Genomic DNA, 20,005 nt, shown 5'->3' with positions numbered 1-20,005 from the left:
TAGGTAAAGCCTTTTTTTATGGTGTCAATCCGAAATAAACCATGGTGGAAGAGGGCGATTTGCACTTGACAAGCATGTTTCAAGCAAGAAACACCAAGATGTCTTGAAAGAAAGACGTACGAGCTACAGGTTGCCAGGTTAATGCAAATCAATTTGTTAATTTGCATAGGCCTACATGTGAGAGGTCCGCGGATCTGCGGATTTTTTCTGCGTTTCTCCTCTTCAAAAAATATCAGTTTTGCAATTCGTCCAAATCCGATGAGAAAACATGGGGGGGTGGTTGGTTGATGGAATATCGATGAACCTATATCCCCTCACAGATAATGAACGCGAACGACGTGCTTCCTCCCCTTTAAATTCGTCGTTCCGCTGTCCAAGCTGTGTCTATTCGAAACAGTTATTGTGATTGGCCTAAAGCTCATGGTTGTCAGCCAATGATATCGCTCATCTCATGAATGAGAGCGCTTGAAGAATAAGCGTGCCAAGCATGCCTTCCGTCTTCGATTGGTAAATTGAAATAACAATACGCTAGTAGTAAAATGTGAGGTGACATTCTCATTCGCCGTGCCGGCACGAGTGACAGGCTTGAATCCGAAAAATCACTCGCGAATGGCTGGAGGTGGGCCTGTCTGCAGGCTGACGTAGGTGGAGAGTTTCTCGTTAAATACATAAGAAAAATTCAAGCTCCGGGGAAAGTGTATTGCACGGCCTGTGATGCTGTGTTAAAGTATGATACCAGGGGAAAACCTGCACTGACAGACCACGTCGCGTCGAATAAACATCGGAAAAACGTCAAAGATATTTCGTCTAATTACGTTCTCCCAGGTTTGTAAATCTTTTTGCTATTATTTTTTCTGTAGTAGAAGCTTATGGGAGGCCTAAAGGTTTGGGCCTAATAATTATTTTTTGCTGCACCATGTGAAGGTGAGTGGATTTTTTTCTTTTTTGCATGCATTTTCAATTTTGGGTTGGGGCACGTTATTTCAGCAATTGCGGTAGGCGTGCATGGGGGAAAGGGGGATGAATGAAAATGGCGTGGGCGCGCCGGAGCCTATGCCCAATTTTTTTTTAGTTCCAACTTTAAGTTGGATACTGTTTTACTGGGCAGGTGCAGTCCTATAGCGTACATTGAATCCCTCAGCCTAATATATCCAGGTTTTTAAAGTAAGTCTAAAAATATTAGATTTTAACTTTTCAGGGACTTCCAGTGGCCAGTCTGATAAAACTACTTATGGTCTTCATCAGATGTTTGGCAAGCAACAGACTGTCTTGCGAGACCCACCAAAACGAAATGTACCAGTAGAAGACAGGGTTAGTAACATGGAATCCATGTTACTCGGGTTTATGGCTGAACATTCACTGCCGTTCACAGCATCACCTGCTTTAATAGAACTGTCTAAAGGCATGGCAGCTGACAAGACTGCATTATCATCATTGTCAGTTGATCGAACAAGTTCATCTTATAAGATGAAGTATGGTATTGCGAAAACTTTTGAAAACCAGTTAAAAGATAAGCTAGCTGTAGTGCCGTTTTCCTTAAACATTGATGAAGCCATCAGCTCCAATCATTCTTGTGTACTGGCTTTACTTGTGGCCTACCTTTCGCTAGAGAGAAAGCAAGTTCTCGTGGAACATCTTGAATTCATTTCAATGTCGACCGTCAATTCCCAGACTGTTTATGACTGTATTACGAATGCATTTGTGAAACGTGAACTTCCCTGGTGTTATGTTATTTCCATATTGATGGACAGTTGTAGTGTTATGCGTGGTTCCAAAACCGGTGTGGAAAAGAGAATTCGCAGCAACATGGCTCCACATTTAATTGATATTGATGGCGACACTTGTCATCATGCTCATAATGCAAGTCACAAACTGTGTAAACCATTTGAAAGGTATCTGGAAAACTTATACAATGACCTGTACAATGATTTCAACTTCTCAACTGATCTCGTAGTCGCACTCGAAGAGATATGTAACTCGCTTGGTATTACATTTCAGATGCCACACAGATTCGTTGACCATCGATGCCTTTCTGCCTATGATGCTACACTTTCGTTTTTGCACTTGAAGGATGCTTATACCGTGTTTTATTACTCTTTTTTGTACAAGAATGACAAAGTGCTTTATCTATCATCATTGATGAGATTTATAAGGATCATGGTGTGTCTACTGAGGCTCGAGATCACATCAAAAGCATCTTGCTGAAACTGTCATCTAAAGGATTAACAGAGGCTGGTAAAAACCGCAAGCAATGAATTTACGAGAAGATCGTAATTAAGTCTAAGGAAACGGTCTTGTACGCATATTTCTATGAGTCTGTACTCCCATTTCTAAAGAAATATGTAATGACGCTGGAAATGAATAAGCCAATGATACACGTTTTATATGACATGATAACTGACTTAGTTAGGAACTTTCTCTCCTGTATTGTTAAACCAGAGATTATCTGTAAAGCAGCATCTGGTCAGAAACTGGTTTGTCTGCATGACTCCCGAGGTCATGAAGCCAAAATGCGTGACAGAGAGTTGTTTATAGGCAGCTGAGGGACTGTTAGAGGGACTTAGGAAAGACGACTCCCTCCGTGTTAAGTTTTTGAACATGATTTCTACAGCGTATGTTGATTGTGGAAAATACTTCATTATGAAAATGCCCTTGAGAATATGGCCCTCTTGTATTTTTCTAGTGTAGACCCTGCTTGTCGTGGCTATACTAATGCGCTTAAATACATGCTTCAAATCCCGTAGAAAGTATTGACAACTATTCTTCAGCCAGAAGAAATTTTAATGTTATGAAAAAGAGGTGAGAAAATTCCACTCTGATCCGGCTGTTTCTAAGATACCTTATGATCCAAAATGCGATAGGGTGGACGCATGGTGGTGCAATGTGTATGAGACAGGGGCAAATCCGAATCTTTTTAGGACAACGGTACGTAGAACACCTCGTCCTATTGTTATCGTGAAATCCGTCACGTCAAACGATTACGTCCGTTTTACGCCATGTACGTGTCTGTAACTTTCACAGTCGTTTAAATATGAAACATAGAAGGTTGAGTTCATATATGGTGAATTTTTGTTATTTGGTTAATTAGATATTGCTGAAATAAAAAAATTGAAACTTTTAATTAGCGCCACCCCTGTCTAGAAGTAAAACAGTATTAGTCCGCGCTTAAAATAGTGCCACACATACATTTTTGAAATAGCACTTAACATAGGCCTATTCCATGATATAGTTGTTTATTTCCATATTTTCGTCAGTAACTAGTTTTAATTTCGACTGTAGCCATATTAGTTTCACGTTTGTCAACAAATGGTCCATTATAGTCCCTCTAATTTATGTGGAGAGACGCTCTTAACTGGGAAAACCATGGTCTGTTTTGTGTTATCGCTGGCTTATTTGACTGATCTTGCTTGAGTATATGAATAAAGTATTATATAACTGATTGTTAATGACATACAACAAATAAACCTTTAAAGAAAGGTACCTAGTAACTGACATTCTACTGAAAAATTCTGGATTGATTCACCGCATAGTTTTTTTATAGTGAGCATTTTAGTATATGAATCAATTAAGATGATTGACGGATGGTGGTGCGGTTGTATCAGCTGTTGAAGACATTCACTGTAAACAATAATCAATAATATAAACCATGTGCGCGATGAAAACAGGGACATCAAACTAAGAAGCACTGAATTTTTGAATTACATGTGATTTGAATAGGTATCTGTGCTGGTTCTTCAAAAAGTCGAATCTTAATTGACTCCTATTGCATAGGCCTAAGCCAGGACCTCTGGAATTGAATTGAATTCGACACAGTTATTCGCCTGTAATTTGCGATGAATCTTTTTGAAAATTAGCTTGAAGATTGGGTCTGGCGAGATGTCCACCCCAATTGTGAAAAAAGGCATTGGTGATCAAATATGGCTGCCATTGTGGTGGCCATCTTGAATTTTTTGTTTGCACAATGAAGCCCACAATTCTTGATGGATTTCCGCAAAATTTGGTGTGAGGATCAGGGTAGGTAAGCTGTCCATGCCTATTGTATATAGAGGTCATCGGCTTTTAAAGATGGCCGTCAGGTCAGCCATCTTGAATTTCTAGCACGAAACGGCCTGCAATTATTGATGCATTTTCAAGATACTACGTGTAAGAAATTTGTGAGATGTCTACCCCTTATTGAAAATTGAGTTCAAGTATGGCTGCCAGGGTTGCTATCCATCTTAGATTTCTTTCCAGCTTGATACCTACACCAATTCTTAATGCATTTTTTCATGTAGTGTGATCTATGGGGCAGCTAAAATGGACTTGTCTTTTCATGTAAGGATATATTAACAGAAAATAAACATTATCGCCACATAGCCATGTTAACTATTTTAAAACTTGTTACATCGTTGAGCTATAAAATTCAGTGCTTTTTGTAAGTTGCTCACATGAGTTGCGCATGAGCATTTCTAAGAATTGCTTTCTGCTCATGCTGAGCACTGTAAACTGCTCAGGCACGGCAGATCGCTCGGCTCGCGGACCTGGGTGAGCAGTCAACACTGCTCATTGGGTGAGCAGTCAACACTGCTCATCATCGAGTAGAAAGCAATTCGCGAAAGACGTGCCGTAGGCGTAGACGGTATCAGTTTGTGCGAGCCTGTACTTCATTGACTTTTACTCGAAAGTTTTATTGCAAAATTAATCTGATAAATAAAGTTTTATTGTATGATTATGATTTTTACAATCATACGCTACGCGCACGTTGCAGGAAAAATATTTGTTGCATGCGGGATTCAAACCTATTTCCGTAACCTGGTTGCAATAAATCTTTATTGAATTGAATTGTGTCACTGGGCGCTGCCGGCTTACGTTTAATCAGACAATATCCGAGCAGAAAGTTCGAAGTCGTTGCACTACTACTCACGCAGAAAGGTTATATCCATAGATAGATTTTCTTAGAATGCCTCGGCGATCATACAATGATATGATCGCTGGCACCGGAGTCGGAGATAGTGCTGGTAATCCAAAACCAAAAAAACGTAGAACCACAGTCGCAGTTCTCAAAAAAAATGGTCGGCAACAACAACGTCAACGAACGACAAACACACCGTCGTCGTCAAGCAGCGACGTAATTATTGCGACATCTCTCCAGTAAGTTATTTTTCGTTGTGAATCCTTGCCTGCTATGTAGCTAAATGAGCCTCTAAGCACAGCATTTTATATATAGGCCTAATGCCGTAATGGCCTTAATTACACTAGAAACTAGTTGCTTTTCATGTATACTTGCTCAGGTCAGGTGGGTAGGCCATTTATGCACGCCGCTCATTTACTTGCTCAGGTATTTTAATTTTATGGGAGCTGCTCATGAAAGTTGCTCAGTGTCTACCCTAAAGATAAAAAATACTTCTTACTTGTCTATAATGAAAAAATTTCCTTTAAAATAATATGTTTGTGATTAAATGAAAGGTTTCACATCTATTGAAAAATGAATATATTTCTCATATCCGTTCTATATTTTCTTATAGGCATATTGACACCGTTCTTGCAGTTGACTTGGAATTGGGTCTGCACGTGTATTATGTAGGTGAACTGAAGAAGACTCATCGCCATTGGAACATAAACGGCCAAACGTATATTGTAGCCGATAGCAATGATCAAGGAACTATTCTGAAAGATGTGCATGTTGTTTTGTATAGTTTACAGTTTTTCTGTGTTGGAGAGGGATTTAAAGTGTTAACATGTAGCTGTAAGAATGCACACCTCAGCAGAAATCGACTTCTTTCTCTTAAAAGGGCAGTCGAGGGTGAAACTGTATCGACTTTCATGAAACGCGAAGAAAATCAGTATTGCATTCATGCGTATGCCGTTAATAAGCTTTATGATGTGCAGAATATCAGTGATCCCGTGGATGTTTGCATTGTTAATCAGTTGTCAGTTTCTCCTCTAGTTGTCAGTGTGACTCTGGATGATAAGACAAGTGTTATCCGTTGGCAACCACGTTTGAAGAAATTAATATGCGAGGAATGCAGATTTAATAGTCATTGCGATCACATTTCTCGCTATCGTGATTGGTGTCACAGTGAATCTATTCCATATCCAGAAACTCAAATAGAGGACTTCACTAATGAATCAGAAGTAATCACTCGTAAATTAATAACAGAAAATGTGTCATATCCCTGTAGTGATCAAATTGCAACTGTTCTTGGTCAACGCAGCAGGGGAATGCCATTTCCATCGAATCTTATTCCGACAAAGACTGGTGGTACATGTGAGCATGGAAATGTTTGGGATGAACGTGATCCTGTTTTAATGAATTGGAAAGTGGTACATGTACCATTCACACTGAGCTCGGGTCACTTGATGGACAGTTTCTAAATGGAGTTTTCACCAAGTTTTCAAGTATGAATTTTCTATTATAGAAACGTGTTTTAATCTCTTCTACTTGTAAGTGATTAACTTTAACCATTTCAATTTTTTCTAGTATATTTCCGTCCGACCAAAGAAAAAGTTTGTCAATGTAAACAATTCTACGATGGAAATACAGATGGTATCCTGAATATCAACAACAAAGACCTTGTAGATTACTGCATGCTGTTTAAATACATGCATTTGATGGTAGATGGAAGGTGCCCTCTCAACATTCCACAGGTTTGCTGTTTTAGATACTTTATACTACAACTCAATGATTTCTAATTTAGGGATTAGTCTAATTTGAATTTATTTTTAAGAGCTTTGACAAGATCATCACGAACGCTTTCCAAGATTCCTATTATTCCTCTCCATACGCTTCAGCGTGCATGGAATGGTCTGATGCATCTGCTAGATTTTGATTGGGCTAGAAAATTCCTATGCGTTTGGTGTGGAAAACATCCTCAGGTAAATTATTGACTGATTGAAAATACCAACTTGACAGTAGGGTTCCTGGAAATATATGTAATAAAGGTTTTCTTTTCTAGGTTATTGTTTGCGACGGTGTTGATTTGGGTTTTAGAAAAGATTTTCTCAAGTCGATACAGTTGATGAATTTTCATAACGCAGGCACGAGGATTTCAGGCACACAAGATAGAGTGTTTGTACCAGACAACAAAGCGAGAAAATTACTTTCACAATATGCCTGGGGGCCGAAGGTTTCGTCGAAAACTCACGTAGAACCAAGATCTCCTTTACCACTGACACCAGAAGAAAAGCAGGATTTAATTCTGCAAATCAGCAAATATGAACACCTTAACCCGCTCAAAAATATAGTGTCCGCTTCAAACTCATTAAATTGTAAATCATCCGAGACAAAATTCCTTCAAGCAATCAGTGCCAACGGTCCAGCATGTGCTCTTCTACAGACCAATGATTTGGATCGCGTCATAGATATGTTGGATCACGCGCTGTCCGAGATAACTGAAACATTTGATAGTAAGAATTCAGAGATACTTAATCAGCTACTGATAGATGCACCTATACTGATTGAGTTTATCAGTCAGAGTTTATCAGATGGTAACCTGTATAATGACTACATTGATTTGATAAGAGAACTTCTGAAGAAAATACAAGCTTGTTTTAAGGTAATGAATTTTTAATGGATGATAATTTAGAGAAAATGTGAGAAGTTTTCGTTACATCGTAAATACATATTTTAGATAATGCCTGATGAGCTTATGGTCTGATTTACTTTTGATTGCAGTGCAACAAGGATTATATATACACACCAGCTCCATACGAAAATCTTTTCAAGAGTTTGTCATTTTTCCCGAGTTTACCTAAACACCACAGGTAATGAATACTTTCTGTGATTAGGAAGATTTATTGATAAAGTAATGGTATTATTAATGTAATTTCAGTTCAACATGTTTTTCATTTGTCAATGTGATATATAAGGGCAGATATGTTTTTTTAGTGATGCAGCATATGTAATGGATGATAAGAAGGATAATGACATGTGCCGGGATGATGCCTGTAATAAGATGTCAAAACGCCACAGGGTTCTTACACCAGGGATTTTTACTGTGTTTTGTCCGCATGGAATCTGCTATGGATTTCAGGTGAATATACTCATTCAATCGAATTATTCTTTTTAAAAGCAATTACCTCTTACCCTGTATCTGTTAATTCGTTTGTATATTGTATTATAGGCCATGGAGTCTCATGAATCGCCACGATTTCCATTTTCAATATTTAAGACAAGATTCACCAGGCCACCGTCTATGATCGTGCATGATAATGCATGCAAGCTGCATCAATATGCTCTTAATAGGTAAGCATTTAGGCAATTGGCCCGTGCACTTATATTTGATCATAGAAATATTAAGTAATTCATAGATAACGGATTACCTGTTATCGATACTAAAGAGCTCAGTCCCAAGTGATAGCGATTAACCGAGGTTGATTGTTATTGAAGTAAGTCCATTAATTATTCTAATTACAGAGAACCAGAATTTTTCAAGAACACTATATTTTGTGTGGACAGAATGCATTGGGTAAATCATACAGGGTATGTATTATCTCGTGAATTATATCTTTCATCACCTCATCTACTCGTCATGTATATATGTATCAAATTTTTTTCCATTTTGTAGGTGTTGTGCTGGCTATAAACTAGACACTTACTGCAGCAATGTGGATCTTTCCAATATTAATTCACAACTGAATGAAAAAGCTAATTCGGGACTTATTCGCCTGAAAAGTCAACTTGCTTACATGAAGCCAGAAAACTTTGTTCGGCATGTAGCACTATTTCTGGTCCTTAAAAATCAGGATAAAAATGTAAAGTTGTAAAAAAAAATTGAATCTGAAATATGTATTGTATCATAACACATTTACCAGGTTTCACTATGCCTACCTGAATTGTTCTGTATTTTGCCACAAATTTCTTTCTGTAAATAATATAATTAATTAAACATGGAATATTTTTGTAAACTTGAAATCGAATAAGACATTAGCTCAAAGGAAACATTTCTGACTTATTCTTAATCATTATTGTGGGATTAGGCCATATGAAGAAATACCGTTGTTTCTCATCAGCCCTTTTTGGAAAAGTGACAAGCCTTAATCCAAATTCAAATAGTGAAAAAAAACGAAAACATTTCTGCATGCGGGATGCGCATTTTAATTTTTTACTGACAAACTTTTTTTGACACGCTCAGAAAATGAAACTGATCAAACACAAGCAATATTTTTTTTATGAATTGTCGCTGCAACATGAATACCGTAGAGTGTTTCTTCAAGATTATGTCTCTATGTTATCACTTGATGCATATTTGTCCACGGACCAAGTATTGTTCTACAGTGTTATATTCTACACTGATTACACCATGCAGGGTCCCTACAGGTCCTTGATTCCTTGAAAACTCCTCTAAACCAAAAATGTTTTTCAAGGTCCTTGAATATCCTTTAATTGGAGCAAAATGCCCTAAAGTCCTTGAAAACTCCTTGAATTTTGAGAAATTGGCAATGAGAAAATGTTTAGGTTACAAGTGTTTTCCAAGATTAGGCCTAGTTAGTAGTCATAGGCCCCATACACACAGTCTTTCACCAGCTAATTGTAGTATGATTAATACATAGTGTCTGCTGTGGTTCTCATTGTATCTCTTGGACAAAAGAACTATGTTCAGAATTGTTCAGCATTATTTAATTAAGACTGCCTGGTTGGGAAATTAGTACTGATTAGCGGGTCTGTTATTTTAATCAATCAGTATTTTCAAGGGTTTAAAGTGTTGCTTCACTCTTAGTTGAGACAGTAATTATGTATCACTCGAATACATCAGGCTTTATTCGTTACACATCTACACTATCATATTCTTCAAAATGCCACGGGGAAACTGCATTTAATGATAACTGGCTTCAGGATCCAGACCTTAAGGATTGGCTTCCGAAAACTTATGATAAACGTTTTGCAAAATGTTCAATCAGCGAATTTTAAGTTCATTTCTGTACATTTTTGTTTACGTTTGTAGTTGAACAGAAGAGATACACTATTCCTAAATCGGTACTGTTGGAACTAGGATTTTTTTACTCAATTAGACAGTTAGAAATCAAGTGTAGTAGGGTAAAAGATAAAAATTTGCTTTTACAACCACCAAATTACTGGTTTACCAAGATAAGCAGTACCGTTTTAGGACCGTAATTTGGATATGAAAGTGATGCAGACACTCGTTCAAATTTGAAATTTTATCCTTCAAAAGTCCTTGAATTCTAGAATGATTGTAGAATGATCTGTAGGGACCCTACCATGGTGTGTGTTTATATGCTGATAAGGAAAGAAAGCAATCATTTGTAAGCAAGCAATAACTATATTGATCAAAAAGTTTAAAATACTCATATACATCGAATTTTGAATATTTACATGTCTGACAATTAGAATTAAACAATTCGTCGACGTTTCCCTTCCATTTTCTTCCATTCCTCCATTCTTTTGGTAACCTTTCGGGCACGACTTTGGCGGACTGGTGCAACATTCTGAGTGCTGTTGGACAAATCTCTAGTCACATCTGTTTGAAAAAGAAATGAAAAATATGAGCAAACACATAAACTGCAAATTTCTTGTTTTCTTTCTGATTATCTCATCCCTCTTAAAAGGATATAATTTCAATTTACCTGCAGGAATACTGTCCGAATGTGCATGGTTCTGAATATTGTCACAAATCATAGTAGTATTCGGAGTATGTAGCGAACCATCAGCTTGTTTCTCTTCACTATATCTATTTTCTATTTAAATAACAGAATAATTACTGAATAGAACAATCATTCAAGGGAAGCTGTTTTGTGACATTTCATTATCAATTTAAAATCAAAATAAGACTTACCAACACTTTCCACCAGTAAGGATGAAAAATTCAAGTTCATTAAATCACTTGCATTATTCACTGCCTCTATGATTTTAGAAACATCTGAAAATGGAAATAGGTACAAAATTATCTACAAGCAAAACCTACTGGCAAAAATATCAAATATGAATCGGAAAAATAGAAACAATCTAAATTATTTTGTGAATGTAAAATATACACAATAATGGGTACATGAATTCACTAATAGCATTAATAATGCATATTACTTATATACTTACTACCAATATCCAAGTTATCAATTTCAGTGGCTTCGGATGTCGAATTAAGAGGCAAAATATACGTCTCATTACTGGTGCTGGTTGGGAAGTCTTCAACTGAAGTATAAAAGTACAAAAAAGTATTAAACTATAATTGTAGAGGTTGCAATATACAAGATACTGCAATATATGATTATCAAATAGATGTTATTTAATTTTAGCAAATGATTTTTATTACATACTTAACAGAGTAGCGGGGTCACTGGGGATTGCATATGTACTGTTTATATATGCAGCATCAACGGTTGTAGCAGAGGTGACTTCATTGCTAAGACCATTCTCATCACCTGCATAAATAAGAAATGAAATAAGATTAAAATTATGTTTTATGATGATGGTGGCCTGTCTGTTCAGGGAGGTTCCCTGTGTTTGTTGATGGTAATGGCCTGCTAGTTATCATAAATCATAAAATTTAATAGACTTACCAGTAAGACTCAATACGTTATGATATCTATATGCCGCAGTGATTATTCTGCGACACACATTTGCTGCTGATTCTCCCTTTTTTTCTGATGCATCTCTTTTGTCACATCTCGGATTTAGCCACTTGCAATCCGCTGGCCACCATGGCGTTCTTTTACTCTCATTTCCCCATCGAGGCAATTTTTCAGCATTTGGATTGTCCATCAATTTGGATATTAACACCACAGTTGAAATTATCACCCGTAAATCTGTCAGTGGTAATCGGGACAGTGGTTTCCCATAGTCGATCATTATGTTAGGTAACTTAAACTCCACAACTAGAGCAGTTATACATTCCCCTGGAGGTATTACCGTCACTGAAGTTAATCCATTGGCAATAGACTCCGCAATAATGTCCTTGTTCTCCTCGAACGCTGCGCGCATTAATGGCGATCCAACAATTCCTAGTGTTTTTTGTTTGGTTATTTTATCTGTGTAAAAAAAAAAAAGCTCCAGCATCCATGGATGTGTCCTTCACATACGAATTTACACCTTTTACAATGCGGTTAACTGCACGTTGCGTAGCGGTATCCATCAATGATAATTAAATATATACGTGTCCATGACAAAATAAGTTTTCCGACTGATATACCACACTGAAGCAAGGCTTTTATACATATTATCACCTGATTGTTTAAAGTAAACTGTATACTAGTCAGTATACTAGTGTAGAGGCAAATTAATGAAATTTATATTTTAGGGTGACATCAGTCTTAAGGCAATTAGGGGAAATTTGATAGGGACTTACGGCTAATTAGGGAGTGAGCTTTAAGAGTAAGTAAGTAGGCTAAATTAGTCTAAAGCAAATTAGAGACATCTGTATTTTAGAGTAAAATTAGTCTATACAATGTTATAGATAGTTGAATAGTTGGTGTAGTTAAGTTTAAGATTTGGTAGCTTGATAGGCCTATTTAATCATTTTAAGAATGTATGAGCAACTTGAAAAACTCTTTCAGTAGATGTGAGCAACTTTCAAAAACCCTACACTGGCTCACCTCAGTAAATGTGAGCAACTTTCAAAAACCATACACTGGCTCACCTCAGTAGATGTGAGCAACTTACAAAACCCAAAAAATGCTCATGAGCAACTGTATGAGCAAGTTACAAAAATAGGCAGTTTATATACCTGCATCGTTACAATGTAAATCTTTCTGTAAAACTTTGAATACTGGATCATTCTTCTTCTATTGCGTCATGAAGGTATAAGGCCTGCAATGCAATTATTGATGCATTTTCATCATACTAGGTGTAAGAATTTTGGTAGGTGAGATGTCTACCCCTTATTGAAAATTGAGTTCAAGTATGGACCATTGACTGAACCCATCATTCTGTACTATTAATAGGCACTGACTGTACTCAGTTCTGTTTTACACAAATTTTTATGCCCCCGGCCTAAAGGCTGCAATTGTTGACCGAATCATTTCAAACTTGGTACACAAGTATGATATCACTTGGGACAGAGGCCTTCTCAAAATTGGGTTGATTCAATTCAAATTATTGCCACATGGGGGCCAAGATGAAAAACGACATTAACGGCCTAGAGGCCGCAATTGTTGTTAACTTGGTACACAAGTAGGGTATCACTTGGCCCCGAATCCTATTTGAGATTGGATTGATTCGAATAATGACCACCAGGGGGCCGACATTTAAAATGAACTCTATAGCCTAAAGGCTGCAATTGTTGATCCATTTTTTTTAAACCGCCTAGAGGCCGCAATTGTGGACTGATTCAAATTATGGCCATCAGGGGAAACAGCCTAAAGGCTGCAACTATTGATCAATTTTTTACACTTGGTACACATGTTCTCCAATATCATTATTATAAAATAATTGTGGCCATTACATTTCTAACGCATTTACCACAAACCCTGTAACTTCACATGGTGGTGAATTTCAGGCCGGGGGTATCCGAGGCTTTGCCTCATTCTAGTCTTATGATTTTCTCATTAGACACTCCCCTATAATATGAAATTCTTTTCTTTTCAGGCTCTTGGAAATCTTTATTTCATTCATGAGTCGGTGAAGAATGTACAAATGTATGATTTTATAGGTAGGTTTTGATTTTTCATTGAAATTATTGGTGGGTATACTTTGGAAAGTGATCTTCAACATTACAGATGGGTTTCCCAATAGGTCAATTATCATGCAATCAATGGCCATCTTAGTGTCATCAGTCCTGATTTGTAGATGGTAAAGGGTTTTTACAGGAAGGAGTCTATCAAAGTTACAAATTTTAACTCATAGTCTTGATATTTGATAATGGGGAACTGGCTATCCCATCAGAACCATCGATGATGGTATAATTCACAATTCTGGAAGTATCTGACACAATTCTATAGAAATCGTACTCAATACATTTTAAATGGCGTCAATACAACAGTCAAAAGATCAATTCATATTTAGTCATACTTATGACACCAGCTGTTGTTCCAATTGTATATAGAATATTAATCTAGAATGAAAATTAAAGAGTTGAAGTTATGATTAATTTATTATTAAAAAAATGGTGCCAAGTTTAGATGGAATTTTCAGAAAATTTGAGTGGAAGTCATAATTGAGGCAATTGCATATTTTCCTAGTCGCTTTTTTTTAGGTCGGCTGTAGGCTGAGCCTATTACTATACAAATGGATCGAATTTGAATGACATGGTTTCCACAGCTAAGGCCCTGACTGTGCAACTGAGCATATATTCATGCAAATCATTCATCAAAGCATTTTCCATTTTGTAAATCTTAGGGAGCTGAATTTTGAAAAGGTCCTTAAATTTTACATGAGCTTTTGTGGGAAAATCTGAATGCAAAAATATCAATTCTATATAGCCAGTCAGTAAGCAAAGACTCCTCTATGAATGGCTCAGTCGCAAAAATAGTATTTCAAGATCGATATATATGAAGTGTTTAGTTGATTTGATTTTTGAGTGGAATATTTTTAAATGCTCTACGGAAATATCATTGACAATTATGCAAAGTGTGGGGAAAATAGCTTTTTCTCGAATCGGATGGATGACCTTGATATGCTAATTAGCCATATGCTCGAACTGCAAATTCAATCAGATTTTATTCTGCAAAAACTATCAAAACCAATTCAATTTTACTTCATTGAACTAATTTCAGAAAATCCATTTCAATCCTTTTTTGTATTCAAAAAAAGAAAAGATTGATCTGAGGTATATGTTCCTGCCAGTTCCCCATCTATACTATTCATGAAAATAGAATGTACTGTGTAAAATATAATTATTGACTCTGAGCGGGGGATGTATTTTGCCTAATATAACCCACAGAGTTCATCATTTGTGAAAAGACGACAGGCTGGCCATAGTGCCCTTTTAGGCACTTGTTTGATTTCTCTGGATTTGAGATCTCCGGCCGAGAATTCCAGATTTTCTTGAGTACAAAAAGATACAATACATAAAAGTAAAAGAATTTATGTCCGCTATCTGTTGTTATCTGATGTCACAGAAAACAGCAATAAGTGTAACAGGTTTCTACAAACCCGCACCATTCTGTTCAGAATGATGGGAATTGTAGAAAATTTGAATACATATGTATTGCATTGACAGATTCGAACCTTTTATGCAACCCCTGTGTAAATGTGCAATGCGATTCAGCTTTGTAACCAAACTTACCCATGGTGTCCTCATTAAGCAATAGAACATTCAATAGATTATGAATTGCTTTGGTGTTGGTCTCGGACCTAGCACCAACGGCAATGGTAAGCACCAACGGCAAGGGCCTTCCAATTACCTGAGTCAACTGCGTGTTAGAATCAACCAAACACATTTAGACCATCAATAATAACCTGATGCTTTTTGTTTGTTTCTATTCTCGCTGAAACTGAATTGTCTAAATGTAATGCCATACTAATGCGTTGCATTATCTCCTCCAAGTAAGCCTGGGTATACCCGAATCACCTAGATGCAGTTGATCAATCAGTCACGTTATAGTTTGGGCTTCCCCAGGGAAGTTTAAAGTGAGCGACTCTTAGAGCAGGTTACTTAAAACTTCCCCGGGGAAACCCAAACTATCATGTGATTGATTAATCATAAGCTTCCGTGTGATCCCCGAGTATAAGCATCCCAGGCTTATTCAGAGAAGAACAGATTCGCATACTCTTGGTTTCGGACCCCCTAGCAATTACGAGCGATAAATTCATAAAATTGACTTTGAATTGAATGTGGCGTAGAGAGGGAAATAGCTCTTCTTGAAAAAGTAGAAAGAGATGTCAGGAAGAAAACAGAACATGGCGAATCATTGAACGGGACCATGTTAACGGCTTAACAGTGCTTTAATAACGTTGACTTCTCAAAATTCTGATGGAGTACCTGTAGATTGATGTGAGCTGAAGGATATACAGATTGTGTCAGCAACAGCGGTCAGGCAAGAAAGCCTATGCACTTAAAACAAAAATGGTGTGGAAATGGGAAAAAGATGATAATAATGAATATAGCTGCAAAGTAGCGATGATGGGGGTCTGCCTTGCTGGTTTAGATGTCACACTGGGAAGAAGCGTACAAAGATTTCATCGAAATAATAATTTAATAACATACAACTATTTTGAAGGAGTGCAACTAAGGGGTCAACACGTATCCTGGATACTTGGATCTATTAATACTACTACCAAAAATGTTAGCTTACTGATGTATCATGCTTAGTCAAAATGGCTTTGAGGATACCAAAGATAGGGTGCTTTCATAGTCCCCTTCCTGCGACTTTTCCAATCGTGACAATAATCATAAGAAAGTAGTTTGTTTCAATCTGGCACGTAATGGAATTCAGTCGAATAAGCATAGCCCTTTAGTCCATAGGTACCAATGTGGTTTCTTTTCAAGTATTGTCTTCAGGCCCATGCGACAAATCTGAAAGATGACAACTTTTTACTAAATTGAATGACTTCAAGTTAGTTGAGTTAAAAATCAAGTAGTGCTTAATTAGTCATAATGCTTATTATGATCTCATTCAATAGTTAACTCACACATATACCAGTACAAAATGTCATTTTTAGCCCACTAATTAAGTCCCAAGCGGGCTATTTTGTTCACTTTTCGTCTGTCGTCCGACCATTTGTCCAGTTATTTTGGGTAGTTGTGAAGACGCTTCAAGGTAATGTCTTGATATTTGGTTTATACATGAATCTACCCAAGACACATCTTCAGCCCAAAAACTGGTCTGATCAGACTCAAGATGGCCGACTGGTAGTTATTGTTGTTCGCCAAAATCAGCACGTTTTACACATTTTAAGTTTTCAAGGGATATTTTGAAGACGCTTTAACCTTTAACCTGCTGGCAGCTTTAATGTTGAGTCCTGTGCGTTCCAGATGATTTGCATCTGAATGAAATTAACTCATTGAATCCTCCTAACTTCCAAACCATTGTATATAGGGTATCGAAACTTCACAAAGCAGTAGTTTATTGTCACAGCCATGTAATAATGATAATAATATAAAAACAATAATCATAATAATTTGTTCAGCCTGAAATCCATATAAAGTATGCATGCTCATTTGCATTACATCATATAAAAGAAGCGAACATAAAACAGAGAAAACTAAACTGGTTTAATTTCAAAGCTTTGATGAACAAATGGGTTTTGAGATTAGATTTAACAACATCGACTAGATTTAATCGGACTAGGTAAATTATTCCAGAGTACTAGGGCAGAGTAGGCGAAGGCTCTATGCCTGGCTGAGACAAGACTAACACGGGGAATAACTAGCAGGGATTGATTGTTAGATCTTAAAACTCTGATGATTTATATTGCACAAGTGACTGTAGATATTGTGATGCAAGACCGTTTAGGGATTTGAATGTAAAGACTAGGATTTTAACCCTTTCACTGCCAGTATTTTGTAATTAATTGTAATTAATTTACCCTCTCCTGCCACTTATAATTAGTGGTTTTTGTAGGTATAACATACAATTTTTTTTGATTCAAGATGGCGGAATAGCTGTCACGTACGTACGATCGTCCAAGTTATACTTGTAATTTCAATCGTTAAAGTCATACTTGTAATTTCAATCGTTACAATTTGATTCTTCATCGTTATATACGGATATTCATTTCGGGACTGATCAGTCGTATCATTGAATGAAAAAATGAGTGGATAAAATAGGGATAAATCACTCAAATTTGAGTTAGATGGAATGAAACCTTCGCACCAGCAAGTATTCGAGGCGTTAGCTCAAATACTAGATAATGTGAGTAACTGTATATTATCTATCCAGATCACTTCAAAACTATGTATAATAACGGCTAAGGATTTAGAGACAAAGAATCGGATTCAACATTTGGGTCTGACAATAAACGATAACGTCATTAATCTGGTTGATGCAAGTGAGAACTACATGGCGTTGAAAATAGTTGACGCGCCGATAGAAATGTCAGATCAAACGATTATCAACTTTGTTTCCAAATATGGAGAATATGCTGAAGGATCATTTAAAATGGGACGAATTAAAGGTACTAGCATATATACTCGGACTAGGTATCTTAAGTTAAAAAACGTCATTGAGGTTATTCTGACATACACAAAAATCAACGGTTTCAATATCAGGATTTTCGGTACGGGCTTTTGCTGTCAGTTTTGCCTAGGTGATCATAATGCATATGAATGCCAGCTCAGATCAAAACCAGTCGAGTGTTACCGGTGTGGTAGTTTAAACCATAAAGCGCGAGATTGTGGTAAAATGTCACAGCCGATCTCTGCACCTGCGGGTGGAGTAGATCGGGCAGTGAGTGACAGTACTAAAATCGACCACTCAATTGACCAGCCAATTGATCAACCATCCGGCACGAAAGTTGTCATTCTTGGAGACTCAAACATGCGGGATTTTCAATACCCCGATGGAAAAGTAATTCATCAGTCAGGAGCAACTGTTGAATACATCGACCAACTACTCTCGAAAGTTAGCTCAAATATTGCCCATCCCGATTCTGTTGAAAGTGTCGTGGTCCATCTCGGAACTAACGACATTAATCGTCATAGATCCGATGTTGACAGTGTTAAAATGAACTTCACCATTGGGTTAGCGAAAGTTCAGGAGCATTTCCCGAAATCGAAAATTTGCGTATCAAGCATCATACCTAAAAAGGGGTCATCTCCTACTGTAAAAGAGTATAATGCAGCGGTTGGTTTCGTAAATAGATATATGGAGGCGTTTTGTGTTAAGCAAAATATGATTTATATAAATAATGATGTGATCATCAAACCTACAGGCAACATTCGAGATAGGTATTACAACGTCAGTGATAGTCGCGGGGTGCATCTTAATGATTTAGGAAAGTCGGCACTTTCCAGTAACTTTGAATCTGTTCTTAAACCTGACATTACGTCTACGCCATCAAATAACAAAAGAAAGAATAGATCGGTGACCTCTCCACCCAGTGCGGAAAAATTAGCGAAAAAACCAAATGTGGAATCAGATGGCGATGATGAATAAGACTCTTGAAAGAGTGTCCCGACTCGGGTCAATGTTGACATTAATGTGTTCACTCGACTAGAACATTTATTCTATGGTTGATATATCAGGCAATAATACCTGTCGTTATTACGACGAAAATGAATTGCTCTCAAGTGGAGATAATTTATCTTTTTTTTCACATAATGCCAGGAGTTTCAATTCAAATTTTGATAAAATAACGGATTTTCTCTACTATTCGGCCGATAAATTTTCTGTTCTAGGATTCACAGAGACATGGACAAATGATGACCATGATAATAGTATAATGTATAATATCCCTGGTTATTCAAGCGCATTCAATTCCAGGATCGAAACCCAGGGTGGTGGAGTAGCTCTTTACATCAAGAACTCATTGAAATATAAAACCCGCAACGATATCGCACCAAGTTCTCTTAAATTCGAATCTCTTTTTATCGAGATTGATATGGGAAAACGCTCCAATATCATTATGGGAGTAATTTATAGACCCCCAGGAGGAAGGCTCGATCCCTTTGTTGAAGAGTTTGAAAAACTACTTGTAAATATCAATCGCGAAAACAAACGGTGTTACCTTATCGGTGACTATAATATAGATTTATCCAAATTTGATGAGCACAGAAATACTGAGGTGTTCGTGGATACTCTGGTTTCATCATCTTTTTTTCCATTGATTGATAAGCCTACCAGAGTAACCACGAACACATCCACTGTTATTGATAATATCTTTACTAATGATTTAAATGTTAATCATACGTCCGGGATTATTTGTACTGATTTATCGGATCATTATCCTGTTTTTACAATGTGCAAGAAGATTTTAAATTGTTCAAATAACAGACAAAATATGAAGCGTTCTTACTGTGCTAAAAATATATCCAAGTATCGTAGACTCCTATTAAGCACTGATTGGAATGATATTTATTCATGCTCAGAAGTTGATCAGTCCTACCATAATTTTTCAAATAAAATTAATCTTGCGTTTAATGAAGCTTTTCCCCTTCTCCCGACCTAACTAAATGATAGACAACGCCTCGAG

The 20,005-nt window shown here is 37.0% G+C and overlaps 2 protein-coding genes across 2 annotated transcripts in view; both read left to right on the top strand.

Moving 5' to 3' along the window:
* Positions 1-20,005, top strand: part of LOC141900106 (inositol polyphosphate-5-phosphatase A-like) — a 221,486-nt gene that overhangs the window by 53,826 nt on the left and 147,655 nt on the right. Inside the window, exon 5 of the mRNA XM_074786850.1 lies at positions 13,520-13,583. Coding sequence (XP_074642951.1) covers positions 13,520-13,583 — 64 coding nt within the window. The remainder of the gene's footprint in view (positions 1-13,519; positions 13,584-20,005) is intronic.
* LOC141900820 (uncharacterized) lies at positions 5,513-8,745 on the top strand. Its single transcript, XM_074787870.1, has 9 exons — positions 5,513-6,378; positions 6,461-6,627; positions 6,708-6,855; positions 6,936-7,535; positions 7,655-7,743; positions 7,868-8,012; positions 8,103-8,224; positions 8,396-8,461; positions 8,547-8,745. The coding sequence occupies exons 2-9, from the start codon at positions 6,599-6,601 to the stop codon at positions 8,743-8,745; spliced, it is 1,398 nt and encodes a 465-aa protein (XP_074643971.1). The 5' UTR covers positions 5,513-6,378; positions 6,461-6,598.

The sequence above is a fragment of the Tubulanus polymorphus genome, chromosome 2 (assembly GCF_964204645.1).
Source record: "Tubulanus polymorphus chromosome 2, tnTubPoly1.2, whole genome shotgun sequence".
Classification (NCBI taxonomy): domain Eukaryota; kingdom Metazoa; phylum Nemertea; class Palaeonemertea; order Tubulaniformes; family Tubulanidae; genus Tubulanus; species Tubulanus polymorphus.
Note: the sequence above shows the minus strand (reverse complement) of the source record. Positions and strands in the feature narration are given on the sequence as shown.

Excerpts from the sequence above, each read along its gene's own strand:
- LOC141900820 (XM_074787870.1), top strand. The coding sequence starts at position 6,599 with ATGGAAGGTGCCCTCTCAACATTCCACAG. Across the intron at positions 6,856-6,935 it reads GGTGTGGAAAACATCCTCAG|GTTATTGTTTGCGACGGTGT; the intron begins GTAAATTATTGA and ends TTTCTTTTCTAG. Across the intron at positions 7,536-7,654 it reads AAATACAAGCTTGTTTTAAG|TGCAACAAGGATTATATATA; the intron begins GTAATGAATTTT and ends TTTTGATTGCAG.